Source organism: Theropithecus gelada, chromosome 8 (assembly GCF_003255815.1).
Source record: "Theropithecus gelada isolate Dixy chromosome 8, Tgel_1.0, whole genome shotgun sequence".
Classification (NCBI taxonomy): Eukaryota; Metazoa; Chordata; class Mammalia; order Primates; family Cercopithecidae; genus Theropithecus; species Theropithecus gelada.
This window is the reverse complement of record NC_037676.1, coordinates 63,039,505-63,056,350: the sequence shown is the minus strand read 5'-3', so window position 1 is coordinate 63,056,350 and position 16,846 is coordinate 63,039,505. Positions and strand designations below refer to the sequence as shown.

At 41.1% G+C, this 16,846-nt stretch overlaps 1 protein-coding gene across 1 annotated transcript in view; it reads right to left on the bottom strand.

The window, feature by feature from the left end:
• The window catches only part of CHD7 (chromodomain helicase DNA binding protein 7), a 188,602-nt gene that overhangs the window by 22,241 nt on the left and 149,515 nt on the right, over positions 1-16,846 (bottom strand). Inside the window, exons 14-21 of the mRNA XM_025394664.1 lie at positions 16,480-16,623; positions 14,716-14,971; positions 8,731-8,941; positions 8,016-8,211; positions 7,194-7,361; positions 6,773-6,952; positions 3,273-3,383; positions 2,978-3,183 (exon numbers count right to left, since the gene is read on the bottom strand). Of these exons, the coding sequence (XP_025250449.1) occupies positions 2,978-3,183; positions 3,273-3,383; positions 6,773-6,952; positions 7,194-7,361; positions 8,016-8,211; positions 8,731-8,941; positions 14,716-14,971; positions 16,480-16,623 (1,472 nt within the window). The remainder of the gene's footprint in view (positions 1-2,977; positions 3,184-3,272; positions 3,384-6,772; positions 6,953-7,193; positions 7,362-8,015; positions 8,212-8,730; positions 8,942-14,715; positions 14,972-16,479; positions 16,624-16,846) is intronic.

Genomic DNA, 16,846 nt, shown 5'->3' with positions numbered 1-16,846 from the left:
AGTTAAAAATACTCCCTTACACAGCAAGCTGCCCCTCAGTTCACTGCTCCTAAGCACAGGAGTTGAACTGCCACAAGAATAACCCCCACAAAGCTAACCTTGGCTTTTCCAGGTACATGCAGGCTGCAACAGTGCAATTTTCAGGACATGAGTTCAACCGAGGGCCTGGAAATTACGGACTTTGCTTCATACTGTCATGATTAGTACATTTTGATGTTGACCAACCATCTGAGATAAAAGGCAACTCAAGATAAAAGGTGTGACTACCCCAAAATCAAGGATGTGATGCTGAGCAGTATATGGCTGCATCGACCCACCTCTAAGGGGATGCCACAGTCACTGGTGAAAGGTTCTGGAAAGTTCTGAGGTTCCTTTTGAAACGGGGAGTAATAACCCCAAGCATAAGAACCCTCACAGGCAAGATGTTCTGCCAACCCTCAGATCCTCATGAGAAATGAGTGGGAGAAAGGACTACGGACAGAAAACAGAGGCAAACAGACAACATGCCATGGGGCCTGACTGCCTGTTTCGTGTTATAATCCCAGACTAAACAGTGCTGTGCTGTTTCATCTGGGAGCTGTGGGGTAAGACCACACAACAAATAGGTACGGGGGCAGGCAGCAGTAGGTGCTGTCTGAGCCATGTCTTCTCCCAGGCCACAGCAGACTGAGCCACCAAGGCAGTGCTCATGGTATGAACAGCCCCTCCGCTGCAGACTGAGAGTTGTGTCTGGAGCAGAGAGCAGCTCACATCCTCCCTCAGGCCCTGCTTCTCACCCTGACTTGGTCTCTTGTCACTCCCTGGTCCTCTCTGGCTCCTGTGAACTTCTTGAAGTTTCTCCAACCACAAGGCTAGCTCTCACTGATGGCCTTGGAACACACTGCTCTGTCTGCTGGGATCTTACTTCCCTTCCCTACCCAAATCCCAGCACTCCCTCTTAGCCTGGCTGATTTGTGATATCCACCAAGTCACAGGCTGTGTGACTTTTTGTGGAATTCCTCCTTTCACTCCTCCTAACCCCAGAGGTGGGGAGACAACACTGGAGCTGTGTCTTAACAGTGAGCTGACAGGCTCTATGCTCCACAGCAGAGTGCTTCCTTGTCACAGTCTGCACCACTTCTGCTTGCTCACCTGCCTGCCTGAGCCATGACTGTTTTGCTCAGAGCTCCACCCCAAGTGACTGAGAGGATCCTAGACAGTGACCAGCACATAGGTGTTCAGTACATAGTGACGACTATGGGAAGAGGGAAGGACCTGACTGAAAGACAATCTGTGCTAAGCACACTTCTTAGCTGTAGGAGTTATTTATGTGTTCCATTCCTAAAGTTACCCACAGAACTCTCAAATCGGATGATTGTGCTGAAACATGGCAGCAGGCGAGGGTAGCAAAAGGCTTTTGGGGGGCAGGATGTGAGTCTCTGCCCCATGTAAGAAGAGACAAGAGAGGATGCCCAGCTTGCACAGATAATGAGGATGGACTTCTGATGAACAAGCATTTATCAGCACTATGTGTCTGCTCACACTGCACTACGCACTGAGGGCACAAAGAAGGAGCCTCCATCCTCAAGCAGCTGCAAACAGAATCTAGCAAAAGAGGGAGGTGACTCAAAAATCGTAAACAACATGATGAGTGTGATGGGAAGTATAGGCCAGACTCGGTTGCAGAGCACAAGCTGATGCCTGCATCAGACACCCACAGAGAGCAGAAGGGAGGCAGGTCACCTCCCAGTGGAGGTGCACGTGGGGGGTCCTCTAGGCAGTGGGAAGAGCTTGTGCAAAGACACAGATGAGATGGAGCGTGGCACATTGAAGGAGATGAAGCCGTCTGTCCTAACAGAAGCTTGCACTGCCCATGGGAAAGAAACCAACAGAAGACAAGGGCCTAGAAGAGCTCTGGATGCCATGTCAGCATATGTTTGTGTTTACTCTGAAACTAATGGTAATCCATTGGAAGAAATCATCCAAGACAGGGCGTCATCAGATCTGTAGAAAGGTTACTCTAGTAGCAGTTTTTTTGGTTTGTTTTGTTTTTTTAACAGGAGTTGCCTATAGTCCCACAATCTGTTAGAGAACTCTTATTGACCGATTCAGATATTTACTGAGCACCGTGCCATTCGAAGTACTGCTTCGGGCGTCACAGTGATTCAGAGATAAATTAGACATGGATCCTGCCTTTCAGAAACTTGTAGTCCAGCAGGAAAAATACAACACTTTCACAAAGTTCAAATGACCATTCATGGTTCACATGAGTTGCAAGGAAGAATTTAACAAGTGAGATTATTGCCTTTGACAATTTTTTATAAGAGAAATATTAATGGCCGGGCGTGGTGGCTCAAGCCTGTAATCCCAGCACTTTGGGAGGCCGAGACGGGCGGATCACGAGGTCAGGAGATCGAGACCATCCTGGGTAACACGGTGAAACCCCATCTCTATTAAGAAATACAAAAAACTAGCCGGGTGAGGTGGCGGGCGCCTGTAGTCCCAGCTACTCGGGAGGCTGAGGCCGCAGAATGGCGTGAACCCGGGAGGCGGAGCTTGCAGTGAGCTGAGATCCGGCCACTGCACTCCAGCCTGGGCGACAGAGCGAGACTCCGTCTCAAAAAAAAAAAAAAGAGAAATATTAAAAGCTTACGACAGTCACAAATTTTATGCAAAGCTTGTAAAGTGAGAAAAGATTTTGTAATTTTGACACTTTGTTCTTATTAATAATCAACATGTAAATCTGGATCTGGCATAATTCCTTAAGGTACACACAAGCACCCTAACTTCAGGTGACCTCTGAATCCAGAAGCATCTGAACAACTTAGATTATGTTAACCAAATGGCTCCAAAGCCCTATAAAGTTACTGCAGAAGCATTCATTTGACTGTGCAAAGGGGTGTCACACAAATTCGAACACAAATATAGCTCTATACCAGTTGGGAATTCTAACTATCGTTAGAACAAAATTCCATCTTACGTAGTGAGTCCTACTTACCCATAGACAAGCAGATTCTTCTCCACCCTGAAACACTCACTCCTTGCATAGCCCTGTGACTTATCCTGGGGGCGCCGTGGCTTTGCGCAGGGCTTTTCTTCAGAATCACTTTCCAAGTCTGAGAACTCCATCAGCTCATCTTCCTTCACTGCACTGTAGAGCCTGGTCTGCTTTCTCACTCTTGGAGTATCAATAACCAGGTTGTTCTAACAAAAGAGGAGATACATTTGAAATTTCTGAAAGAGTGGCTCTTGGTTTAGATCAGATAGGTGTTTGAATGGGACTTCTTACTCACCCTCCCATTTAAGGCATCAATATCCAATTCAGCCTTCTTAGCCCACTTTTGCCAGAAATTTGGATCATCCAAGGAAATATCTGTCCTATTTCCAGATGCAACAAAACTGGCCTACAGAGAAAAAAGAAACACATTACTTTGAGAGGTTTTTCTCAGAAGTAGAATGTAAAGCAGCTTTTGTTTATTCATTTGCTCCAATATTGTGCGTTCCTCCACTTGTGCTAGACACTACAGTAGATGGGACTAGAATGACAGACGGGCCCTCAGGCAACTGACTGACCAGGAGCTGAGACCAAACCAAAGAATTACACTGCAGCATGATAAATGACAGGGAGCAAAGGTATAGACCAGTGCAAGTGATATACAGAGGAGGGGCCCCTAACCTGGTTCAGGCGGGGCATTGCTGGAAACTGAGAAGAAAAGGCTCTCCCATAAAATGATGCCTGAACCATTTTAAAACATTCATAAAACAGGAAAGCATGTGGACATGTTCACAGCAGAGCATGTGCCATGGCACAGAGGAGAGTAAAGGGGAAAAGGGTAGTCAGGGAAGAAGAGCCAGAGGTCGAGCTGGTGAGGGAGAGGGAAGCTAGGTGAAGCAGTGTCTTCTATGTGTTGTTAACAGAGTTTGAACTCTATCCTGAGGGAACCAGGGACTATTTGAAACTGGGAATAATCTCATTATGGACACAATCATATCTAGAGTCACAAGTTGGAAAGGTCATACCAATGCTTGGAGCATGGAGGTCAGAACACAGCAGAAGAGGCCACTGTAATAATTTACAGAAGAAATAACAAAATGGAGAAAAGAAGGTGGTTTAGAAACATATTCTTTAGGCCAGGCATGGTGGCTCACGCCTATAATCCCAGCACTTTGGGAGGTCAAGGTGGGCCGATGGTTTGAGGTCAGGAGTTTGAGACCATCCTGGCTAACATGGTGAAACCCTGTCTCTACTAAAAATGCAAAAATTAGCCAGGCATGGTGGTGCACGCCTGTAATGCCAGGTACTCGGGAAGCTGAGGCAAGAGAATCACTTGAACCCAGCAGGAAGAGGTTACAGCGAGTCGAGATTGCGCCACTGCACTCCCACTGCACTCCCACAAAGCAAGACTCTGTCAAAAATAAAATAAAATAAAATAAAAACAAAAAAAATTTTAAAAAAAGAAACATATTCTTTAAAAGGTAAAATTCTTGGGAAGCTGAAGGTGGAAGGTGACTTGAGCCATGTGTTCAAGTCTAGCCTGGGCAACACAGTGAGACATCATCCCTAAAAATAAAAAAGGCAAAATTAATTAGAGTCAGAATCTGGGTGTATGTGAAATATGAAAGAGGAAGCCAGGAAAAACTTCAGCATCCATTTCAGGCATCTGAATGATGTCAGTCAGGTGGACAAACAGATGGCGGTAGGGGGAGAGACAGGGATGGTAAGTTTGGCTGTGAGCTCTGAGAAAATAATCTGACATAAAGCTGAAAGATGTAAGGGAGAAGATGTGGGTCTCAAAGCCCACAGGAGAAGAGCCTTTCCAGATTGGAGGAGCTGGGATAACTGGACAGCCACATGCAAAAGGAAGGTTGGACCCCTACCTCACACCATACACAAAACTCTATTCAAATGGAATCACAGACCAAAATGTAAGAGTTAAAAACTACAAATCTTGGAATCTAAGTTATGCTAGTGAATAACATTATGCTAACTGAATGAAGCCAGACACAAAAGATCATATACCACATGATTCCATTTATATGAACTGACCACTGTCCAGAGTAGGCAAATCTGTAGAAAACATAAATCTCTGTGAGCTGGGGTTTGACAATGCACTAAAACACAAGCGATAAAAGAAAAAGATGGTAAACTGGGCTTCATTAAAATTACACGCTATTAAGAAAAGAGGAGAAAATATCTGCAATCATATTAATACAGAACTTTCATACAGAACATATTTTAAGTCTGAAATATTAATAACAAGAAACTCAAAAAATGAACAAAGAACTTGAATAGAATTTTTTCCAGAGATGATCTACATCTGGCCAATAAGCACATGAAAAGATGCTCAATATCATCAGAGAAATGCAAATAAAAACAAGAGTGGGATATGACCTCACACCCATTAGAACGGCAAAAACTAAAAACTCAGATAATAAAAAGTATTGGGGAGGATATGGAGTTCCATTTCCTCCATATCCTCATCTATACTTCTTACTATTTGACTTGGAAAGAAAATAGTACAGTCACTTTAGAAAACAGTCTGGCAGTTCCTCAAAGGGTCAAACATGAAGTTAACATAGGACCCAGCAATTCTACTCCTGGTATATACTCAAGAAAAATGAAAACAAGTCTATATAAAAACTTGTACACAAATATCCATAACAACATTCTTCATAATAACCAACAGTAAAAACAACCCAGATGTCCATTATCAACAAATAAATGTGGTATACCCATAAAATGGAATACTGTTCAGCAATAAAAAGGAATGAATTACTGATTCATACTACAATATGGATGAACCTGAAAAACATTATGCTAAGTGAATGAAGTCAGACACAAAAGATCATACATCATATGATTCCATTTATGTGAACTGTCCACTGTCCAGAGAAGGCAAATCTGTAGAAAAATAAAGTAGATTCATGCTTTCCAGATATGGGAGACTGGTATGGATAGGAATAGGGAATGACTGCTAATGAGCATAAGGACCTTTCTGGGGTAATGGAAATGTTTCAAACTTAGATTGTGGTAGTATGTGCTCACGTCTGTAATATGGTAAAGGCACTGAATTGTACACTTAAGACAGGTTAACTGTATAGTCAGTTAATTACATTTCAGTAAAGCTGTTAAAAATAAAAGTACAGAGTGGGCCTTAGTGAGATGGCTAGAACAAAATGCAGGCAAAACCTCAGAAGGGGCTCTCAGGTGGAACCATTGGATGTACTCAGTGGTGACCCTGGCCAGAGCAGCTCTGATAGAGAGGCAGGGAACGGGTGCAAGCTGGACGCTGAAAAAGCTGAAAAATAAGTAGAAAGGGAGACAGTAGAGACAGCTGGAGTAGATTACGTTTGTGTGGATTTTAGCTCTGAAAAGAGTTTATGTATGGAGACAGAGTTAAAGGGGAAAATAGTGGACAGGTGTTTTTAAAGGAGTGAGTTGATCATTCTTATAGGCTGTTTCAGAAACCAGAATCTGGGGAGAGAAGGAAGATGCCAATGGAGCAGGATCTCAGAAGTGGAGAGGATGGAGTCAAGAACACAACTGAGGGATTAGCCTCAGGAGCTGGGAAGTAGATACAAGGATGACAAGGCGAGGGCAAATACCAGTGGCAGGTACACAGAAGAGAAACCAAAGCATAAAGAAAGCTTCATGTGCCAGGGGTTCCACAGGGAGTTAATGATTAATTTGATTAATTCCCAATGCATCTTGTAAGCACTTTTACAAGGTACTTTTCACATGAACTCTGTTATGTTTCTATGGAAAACCTGGCCTCTTCAGATCGATTCACACCTTAGCAAACGTGGAACCTTTCCCTTCTGACTCAATGGTAATGGTGTGGGTTCGACGTAGGAGGATCTGATCAATATCTTCTTCACAGAATTTAGACCCTTCATCCTCCTCATCCATGAGTGCACCATAGGCCCCTTTTCGTAGAAGATCCTCTATTTCTTTCTTGGAAAGCTGTTGTACCTGTTTTAGAGAAATATTTAAAATACTCAAAATAATTTAGAATTAAAAGATTTGTAGACTAAACAAATGCTGCATTTTTCTCAAAGAGAGTAAACCTAAATTATAACAAAGGAAAGTGTTACAAAAATACACTTAAAATATTGAGGTCGAAAAATAATCAAAAGCTGAGTAATTTTTTATAATTAGTTAAATAAAGAAAAGTGCCAGAATAAATGAATGGTTTGGGCAAGGGTGGTTTTACCCCATTGGTAGCATTTTCTCTTCCACTCATAGACTGTAGCACAGCTTTATCCAGCCCCAGCTTCAAACTAGCCTTGTCAAACATTTCCCTTTCATAGGAATTTCTTGTAATCAGCCTGTAGATTTTCACAGATTTGCTCTGTCCTATTCTATGACATCTAGCCTGAGCCTGGAAGAAAAATGAAATTAATAGTTACTGCAATGAACTGAATGTTTGTGTCTCCCCACCAAATTCATATGCTGAAACCCTCATTCCAATTGTGATGATATTTGGAGGTGGAGCCTTAGGGAAGTAATTAGGTCATGAGGGTGGAGTCCTCACGAACAGGATTAGTGTTCATATAAAGAGACAAGAGAGCTGGCTCTCGTTAAGCTGGGTGAGGACACAGCAAGATGATGACTGTCCGTAAACCAGGAAGAGGGCCCTCACCAAGAACCTGACTTTGCTGGCACTCTGGTCTTGGACCTCCAACCTCCAGAACCGTGAGAAATAAATGTCTGCTGTTTAAGCCAACCAATTTATGGTATTTTGTTAAGGAGACCTGAGCTAAGACGGCTACCAACGAATGACAAGACTCAACTGCCAGTTATAAGACCCTATCTATGTGCCAATAAATAGAGGTGCCATTTAGAATAAGGTTAAAACTAAAAAGTTTCTTCTCACATTATTAATCAATAAGTTACTAGTTGGTTACTTGCTCTGAGTCATAGGATACAGCCTGAGTGACAACGCAACATTAATTTATGGGTCTGACTGGGACTCTGTCATAGTAAGCAGAATGACTTCTTTTTTAAAGGCATCAGGACTTTCTTGTGCATTTACCTGGAGGTCATTTTGGGGATTCCAGTCTGAATCAAAGATGATGCAGGTATCAGCAGCAGTGAGGTTAATGCCTAAACCTCCTGCCCTTGTACACAGGAGGAAAACAAACCTATCAGAATCAGGTTTGGAGAATCTGTCGATAGCTGCCTGGCGGAGGTTGCCTCTTACTCGGCCGTCAATCCTTTCATATGGGTACCTAGAAATCATCAGTGTGAACAAGGAGGCCTGACACACAGCGACAACATACTTGCTCCTTTTTTAAAATTATTACAATATGGAATATATATTTAAAAGACTAATATGACTTAACAGAGCTAATCTCAGAGCAAACAGGGTTTATTGGAGTTTTTTATATAATTGATTGAATGATCAACGATTAAATTTTATTTTACTTCCTCTCCAGGGAAATAGCTAAATTCTAAAAACAGCTGACACCTATAACAGTAAGATAACAAATAATTTCAATTTTAAGTAAGAAATATTCTCCCTTACTCAAAGGCAATGGGGAAATAAAATTGCCTAAAAAAGTATGCAATGTCCTCCTGTAGTCATCATATAAAATAATCATGTACATCTATAGTTTTAAAAATGACATGTGATACATTTTCCCCATTCTATCCCCTTTATCATAGATACCACTTTTAGTGGACTGCTTGGAACCCTGTGAAGGTAATTTTAGATTTCCTTTTTATTATTCTGATATGGTGGCCCTCACCGTCTTTGAATGAGGTAGTCTTCCAGTATGTCCAAACAGCGCACCATCTGGGAAAAGATAAGCACCCTGTGGCCACCAGCCTTCAGTTTTGGCAGCAGCTTGTCAATCAGCACTAGCTTGCCAGCAGCCTGGATCATTGCCTGGAGCTGAAAATCTGGAGACTCTGCATTGTGTGTTTCTTTAAACTCTTCCAAAATTTTCTCTTCAGCACCTGCAGAGATTGGACAGCATAACGTGAATACTGTAAAAGGTTTTTATTACTAAAAACAATGAACTTGCTTTCAAAACCCATTGCAAACTGTAGGGACCAGAACACCAAACTCCTGCTTATGAACAAGAATCCATCCACTTACTCATACTTGGGTCTATACAAAACTGTGGATGCACAAAAGGGATAAAAGTTTTAAGCATAACACATTGAGGCATTTAGGGGGAAAACCACATTTTTCAACAAACAAATGTTTGCTGTCTGTAAAAACGGAATTTCAACAACAGACTGTCAAGCCAGAAGTGGCAGAAACAAGCCAAGGGCCAGATACCTACAAAAAATTTGGAACCTAAATTGCTAAAGAAATGAAGAAATGTTTACTAGCTGAACATAAACACAAACAACAAAATCTGTTCCGAAATGAAAAAACAAAGGAATAGAGTCCTAACAATTACAGCGTAAGAGCAGTAGTAGTTTGGGTCTACAATTGCATATTAATATAGGCAAAGGAACTACAAAAAGAGGAATTTACTTCCAGGATAATTTCTTGGAATATCTGTTGGGGACCTAAGCATACATCTATTGTAATCTCTAAATCTCCCTCCACATTCATTCTCATCTGGTCATTTTTCCTAAGATACAAAATTCTATCTTGAACTATCCAAACCTTTTAAAATTAAAAACAAATAAACTTTTAAGTGTTTGACACAAGACTTCTGAATGCTTACACCCTTCTTTTCTCCCTCATAGCCCCACATGGATTTTTGCTGGTCCAAAGACTTGGGTACATTGGCAAGAGGCCTCAAGAAGATGACATCTTCCTAAGGAAAGATGCCCCACCACATCCCTGCCTGACACACGCTTATTCAGGAAGCAGCAGGCTAAGCTTCCTTCAACTGCTTAGGTGGCTTAACTAGAATTACGCAGCATTGGTCTGGCCTCCTCCTGCCTCTGGGGTTAATCAGGACATAGCTGTTGTGTTCAGCTCCTTTCTCTGAGGGTGGAGGATGTGTTCAACTATTCTTTAGAAAATACACACACACACATTCATCTTAATGGGATTGTCTCCCAGACTTTAACTGTGCCAGAAACTTAAAACTACCTTCCTACCACTAGTTTTTAACATGTGAACTAACTATACACAAGATGGGGATATATAAATCTCACAGAGGCTTTAAAGGTTGGGTTAGTGGGACAGGCCACCACAGCCTCTCACATGGTACTGCTGCAACAAGCACAGATGTAACGAAAGTGCAATCCTATCTGTACTTTAAGGTTGTATGTAGAAATTACCTTATGGCACAGTCAAATGCAGAAATACAGCTTGTTAATTATTAATCAACAAATAATTTACTGAGAACAGATTAAAGTCACTTAATGTCTTCCCAAGCACTAAGGCCTTCCACAAAATACACTGACTTCCTATGAAGGGGGCCTGGTCCTCACACCTTTCTTAAAGTGAATGAAAAGGTAATATTCACAATTTTTCTTTATGGAAAATAAATGTAAGAGTAAAGAGCAAAATGCTGTTTAAGAGCATTAGCAAGAACGTTCTTGAATAAAGTTAAATATTTTTTAAAACATGAAATTTAGAAACCCAGGTTCTAGATTCAGGACAAGCCCCTCAAGAGACAGGGGAAACAGATTTAAGTGCACATGTTACATTAGGTCTCTTTCGAGTGTGTTCTTGCACAATATACCATAAGCTCTGAAATTCAGAAATAAATTTTACTCTTATGTTATCTGGTCAACTATGTTTTGTCCATACTAAGTTAAAATCCACAATAATATAAATATAGTATTTTAGCCATTTAAAACAAATTAATGGCCAATGAATATTTTTCAAAAAGGAAATAATCATTTTGACAAAATAAACATCAGATATGTTTGAGTTTCAGTTAAAATTTTTTAATATAAATAATTTGGTCAAATTTGCAGAGAAATTTAATTTTAAATTTATTCAGAGATTAAAAAAATAATTTTTGCCTTTTTTATACCACCAAAAAGAATAGTCCAAAAAAAAATCCATTCTTTCTTACCTGACAAAAGCTACTGCTGAATTAATTAATTCAGCTCTTTGTTATGAATTCAGGTTCTTACAACTGGCAGCCAGTTTATACTAATAATATTTCATTCAAAAATAGTATCAGCAAACATCTTTCCTATATGATTGTCTTGACATTTTATTGTCGCAACATTGAAGGAAAGAGGGTGGGAAGAGTGTTGCGGAGGAAGGCAACTGCTACCTTCTGACATCATAGCTAAATTTTCAAGATTACCAGTTAACGTTTGATACCCAATTTGTAAACATCAATCCAAAAATTAACTGGAAATGGGTTATGACAACCCAAAACACTTTGTTGGTTCCATCCTAAATTAATGTATGGCTGGTACTACATTGGAAAGTGTGTATATCAAAGACAACTTGAAACAAGTGTGCACTCACTTACAGCTTGAAGTCTTTTCACTTCAACAGATGGTCACTGTCGGGACAGTAACTGCAATGTCCTCTAGCTATATAAAAGCCACGAACAAACAAGAAAATATTTTGTTCTTGACGATTACCAGAAAAAAACAAGTTACTATTTTCTCTCTGAAATTCACTCCATCACGTAAGCCTCATTCTTGTTTTCTTTTTGCCCACTCTTCTCTACACGCCCCCTGCCTCAAACAATAACCAGCAATGACTCTTAAGTCAGCTCTAACCAGCAGGGTACCTTGGACATGTTTTCAACATTATTCTTAACTTCACATTACAAAACCGAGAAATTGGAAATTCCATTGAAATAAAGCTTGGGCCAATAATAGTAACTCCATTTATGTCACTCAGTTAGTTACCTTCACTTGTTTAACTTTCTTGCTTAACTTTTTAGCAAGAAAACAACTAGCAGAGGACCTAGAGTGTGCCAGACACTGTTCCAAGCATTGAAGTAAAAATATTAAGGGTCACATTAAAAATACTGTCTCATTTATATATAGTTTGTGTTCTACCAACACTTCTAAACTTTTTTCCTTGTGCTGTGCTTATGTTACTTTCAACTCATACATATAAAATTGCTTCTATTTTTCATAATCCTGGAAATGTGTTTTGTTGAATGTTGATTGAGGCTTCTTTGCTCTGCCACAACCCATTCAAATTTCAGTGTAATCTCCCAAATTAAAGAATTTCCTTTTAAATGCTGGATATATGTTTTTACTCCAGACTGTGGATGAAAATGAACAGTACTGGCCCTGGAGCAACTTCTACACAATACGATGTCTACGTAAGTTATCTGGGCAACTGCGTGCGCTTAGATTGTAGGTTATCTATACTTTTTCACCTTAACTTCCCCAAATTTAGGAACAAGGACACCTGCTTAACAGACACTTCTTAACTTGTCAGGACAGAAAAGCTGACCTCAAGGTGTGACCAATTAGGACAACTGCCACAGATGCCAAGCCTTAGGGAGTCCTAAGGGGCTCCTGGCGAACAAATATGCTATAGAGAATGACCCTGGAAAGCAATCAGCAGAGGAAGAGACACACCAGCTGTGTTTTGGGGGAAAACAACCCACAATGTTCAATGCATATAATTAACATATGACCAAACAGGGTAAACTTGCTGGAACTGGGGGTGGCAATCTAACTACCATTGCTGAGATCTCCCCTTTCACACACATCCTGCTGGTAGCATTCAGACTCTTTTGTATCTCCTTTTCTTTTCTTTCCCCTTGGAGCCTATTATTTCTTTTCTTTTGTACCAGCTATTAAATGCAAACGCGTGTATGTGCACAGTGCATGCACACACGTGTCCTCATCTCGCTCCATCAGTTGCCCTAAGCTCTGTCTTGCCAACTCACGACCTGGCTAGTTAACACTCACCATAACGGTTGTACAAGCTCCTAAACATACTGTGATTAGCAGGTTGGCAGTATCAGATACATAATCATCACACAGGATACTCTCTTTAGAAGACAAAACTAAAAGCACAAAAAGAAATTCACTGGCTGGGCACGGTGGCTCACACCTGTATTCCCAGCACTTTGGGAGGCTGAGGTAGGCAGATCACTTGAGCTCAGGAGTTCGCTACCAGCCTGGGCAACATGGAGAAACCCCATCTCTACAAAAAATAAAAAAAAAAAAATTAGCTGCACGTTGTGGCACATGCCTGTAGTCCCAGCTACTCGGGAGGCTGAGGTGGGAGGGATGCTTGAGCCTGGGAGGTCAAGGCTGCAGTGAGCTGAGATCATGCCTCTGCACTACAGCCTGGGTGCCAGAGACCCTATTCAAGAAAAAAAAAAGTGTGTTTATATGTGTGTGTTGTGTGTGTGTGTGTGTATATACACATACACATATATATATATACACAAAGAAATTCACTGATTTGTCGCACCACACCAACAATCCCAGGTGCAACCCTCTGAGACTGTCTTCCAGGCGTGGACTACTCTGTCCATTAGAAATGGAGACTTCTGAATCTGGGGTCTGATGAGTTATAAGTTATTAAAAGGGGAAAGATTAGAAATTCTTTAAATTAGCTGTCCTTGAACCTCATAAACTGTGATAAAGACAGACCAGGTTGTGCTCCCTCTTCCTTGAAAAGGCATCTAATTGCACTGCTGGCCAACTATCATCGTGTACAAGTCTCCCAAATTAGCCTGCCACCACCTTTCTTTAACCCACATTAACTTCTGCCCAGAATACAATAGCCTCTGAGCTGGTCCTTCTGCTTGTCTGTCTTTCCTCCTCCCATCCTTTTTATGCAACGTTGCCTGACGCATCACCCTGAATCATATTTCTTATCAATGCTCAGCTCAAACACTAGTTGTGGTTCTTCACTGCCTGCAGAGGAGAGCGGAGGTTCCATGCACTTGCCTTTAAGGAATTCTGCAGCAGGGTCCAAGCCATGACTAAGGTGCATTTCTTATGTGTGCCTTTTACTTTGGGCAAGTTCCTCATTGTTTTCCTGATCCCCTCTCTTTGCTTGTATCATTACTTCAGCCTAAACATCCTTTCTTTTTCTAACTCTCCTGGGAAAATCCTTTCTACCCCTGCAGACTTGCCTTAAAAGGCCATCTCCTTCTAAAGACTCCCCCAATCTCAATCTCTCAGCTAATTGAAGACTGCTTGTGGCGAATGCTCCCTTCTTATTTACCTTTGTATTCTCCAGAGTATCTTATACAACATAAGCATGAAATATTTATCACCTTAATGATTTCCAAAAATGCATAATAAAGGTTTTAAGCCATGAGTTATATAACACTATCAATTTAGTTAAGAAAAGAGGAGGCCCATAAATTATCAAAGCTTTAAGTTAATCTTTTTGTTCTCAGAGGACAGAGGTGCTAGATGACTCTGGACTGAGAGGAAGATGAGGACATTTTCTATCAAAGGCTTGAGACAGCTGTTAGCTGTCTGCCCACACCTAAGTTCCTCTTTAACATCTCTGATTTAAATACACACACCCCAAGAAAACCTCCATTAGGGGTTAATTTCTCTTTGGCTGTTAGCACTTCAGATGACTTCTAGCCATGGAAAACTAATGCCTCTTTTCAAGCACAGGGAGGTAGGAGAAAGGCAAAGTGAGATTCCATTTTAGCAATTGCTGGGGCAATGGTCACTCGCCTTCAGCAAACACAGAAGGAGGCATCACAGAAAGTGGGAAGCTGGTGAAATCCATGCTGAGTGGACAGGAGACAGGAATGACTATATACCATGAAATCCTCAGTCTGGGGGCAGAAAAGGATTTCTGGGCTTCAACCGTCACTTAAGCAAGTTTGTGAGCAGAGCAGGCTTACCATTAATAAGGTACGGATGATTGCAGCACTTCCGCAATTCCATCATAGTGTTTAACAGGTTAGGTACGTTAGCTTGCCCACCGCCTTTGGAAAGAAATGTGAAATTCTTCTCAAGGATGGCTCGGTAATATTTCTTCTGAATATTTGTTAGCTCAACTTCAATAATAGTTTCTTCTTTGGGGGCCAAGTTCTTTTCTACATCCTCTTTGAGACGTCTCAACATCATTGGCTTTAGAATAGCTTGAAGTTTTTGCACCTAAAAAAGGACCTTAAGTAAATACTTGTGTCATGATTTGATGGTAAGTTAAAACATATTCTAACATGAAACATCAGGATTATCTCATTCATTAACCATCCATTTTCATTTTTCAAAGCCCAGTGAGAGAATGAAGGAGCTCATCTTTCAGCTTTCATAAGAGCAGTGCACGAAGGTTGGATGATTCTATGTCAAATGAACTATTTCATCCATCCAGGAGCCCTGAACAGCCAGAAGGCTTGAAAAGTACCCAGCAGAAATCCAACATATTCATGTAGCTTTCCATTCTGTTTGCTCTAAGCCATAGGGAAGATAGAGAAGAGCGACAAGACAGTGTCATGGCAATGCTCTGTTTCTATTCTCTTCCTTTCTAGGCAGAGCTAAAGAATGAGAGGAAGTGAGCCAGGAGCAATCTAGTCCCTGCAGGAAGGAGCCAGCAGAGACATCTCTCCCTGGTTCTCTTTTCTATTGATTGGCAAGAGAACTGAGTACTCCATACGGTTTTTATTTTAGAAAAGAAAAACAAAACAGACCTTACTCTGAACCGAGCTAACAAGTTTTAGACAGTAAGTCAGGGGAGATGGCACATAAAAACCAAGATTTCACGTCTATCTCCATATTTATTTCAAATACAGCACACACATTATAACTAATACCCACATAACTCTTACAGCATATAAAATAGCCAAGCACTTTTTTTTTTCTTTTTTTTGAGACCAAGTCTCACTCTGTCGCCCAGGCTGGAGTGCAGTGGCGCGATCTTGGCTCACTGCAACCTCTGCCTCCCAGTTTCAAGCTAGTCTCCTGCCTCAGTCTCCACAGTAGCTGGGACTACAGGCGCCCACCACCACGCCTGGCTAATTTTTGTATTTTTTTTTTTTTTAGTAGAGACGGGGTTTCACCATATTGGTCAGGCTGGTCTCAAACTCTTGACCTCATGATCCACCTGCCTCAGCCTCCCAAAGTGCTGGGATTACAGGCATGAGCCACCATGCCTGGCCCAAGCACTTTTCATACACAATACTTCATTCATTTCTCACAGAAATACTGTGCAGTGGTTATGCCCTAAGTTTCTAAAGTGAAAATATGTAGGCTTGAAGAAGTAAGCATTGTGGCTGAGTATAGATGCTTCACAAAGAACAGAGACTCAAAACTGCAGTAGGCAAACAACTCTATCACTGTCAGTGGCATCTGACATCATCCCCAAAACTACACATACATAGCAAAACTACCAACCTGCACAGCACAACTATCTCTGAAAATTATATCAACAGGTATGTAACCTCTCTATAAATCTCAACAGTCCTTCACAAGAGCAAATAAACAAATAAAGAAGAAAACCTTTACGATGATGACCTAGAAAGTCCAAGGAAAGGGTATCTAAGGTTCTGTGTACTAGGTGGGAAAAACTGTAATATAATCACACTTTAAAATAACTTAATATTTTGCTGTTTCATGGGCTAATCTTCAATTTTATGAGTGAAATACAAAGTAGAGGTGATAAATACCTGCTCTTCTGTTTTTAGATCACCAAATTCTTGCATAAATGTGGTTTCTGAAGGGAAGCGACTTGGTTCCAAGAAATGAAGCAAGCTGAAGAGTTCTTCCACAGTGTTCTGGAGTGGGGTTCCCGTCAGCAGCACTTTGTGTTCCTGAGGTAACGCAAGGAAAACCACTAATCAAATTGTAACAAAAACACTTTCTTAAAACCAGAGCCTCTCACTAGATATCCACTGTTCTACTCCTACTCATCTATCCTATGAAAAGTATAGGAATCAGGCATGAAAACAGAGATATTAGAACACGATTTCTGTGTCAGGTAAACAGATCTGGGGACAGTCCTCTCCAGAACTCTACAGGGTCCTTAAATGTGTC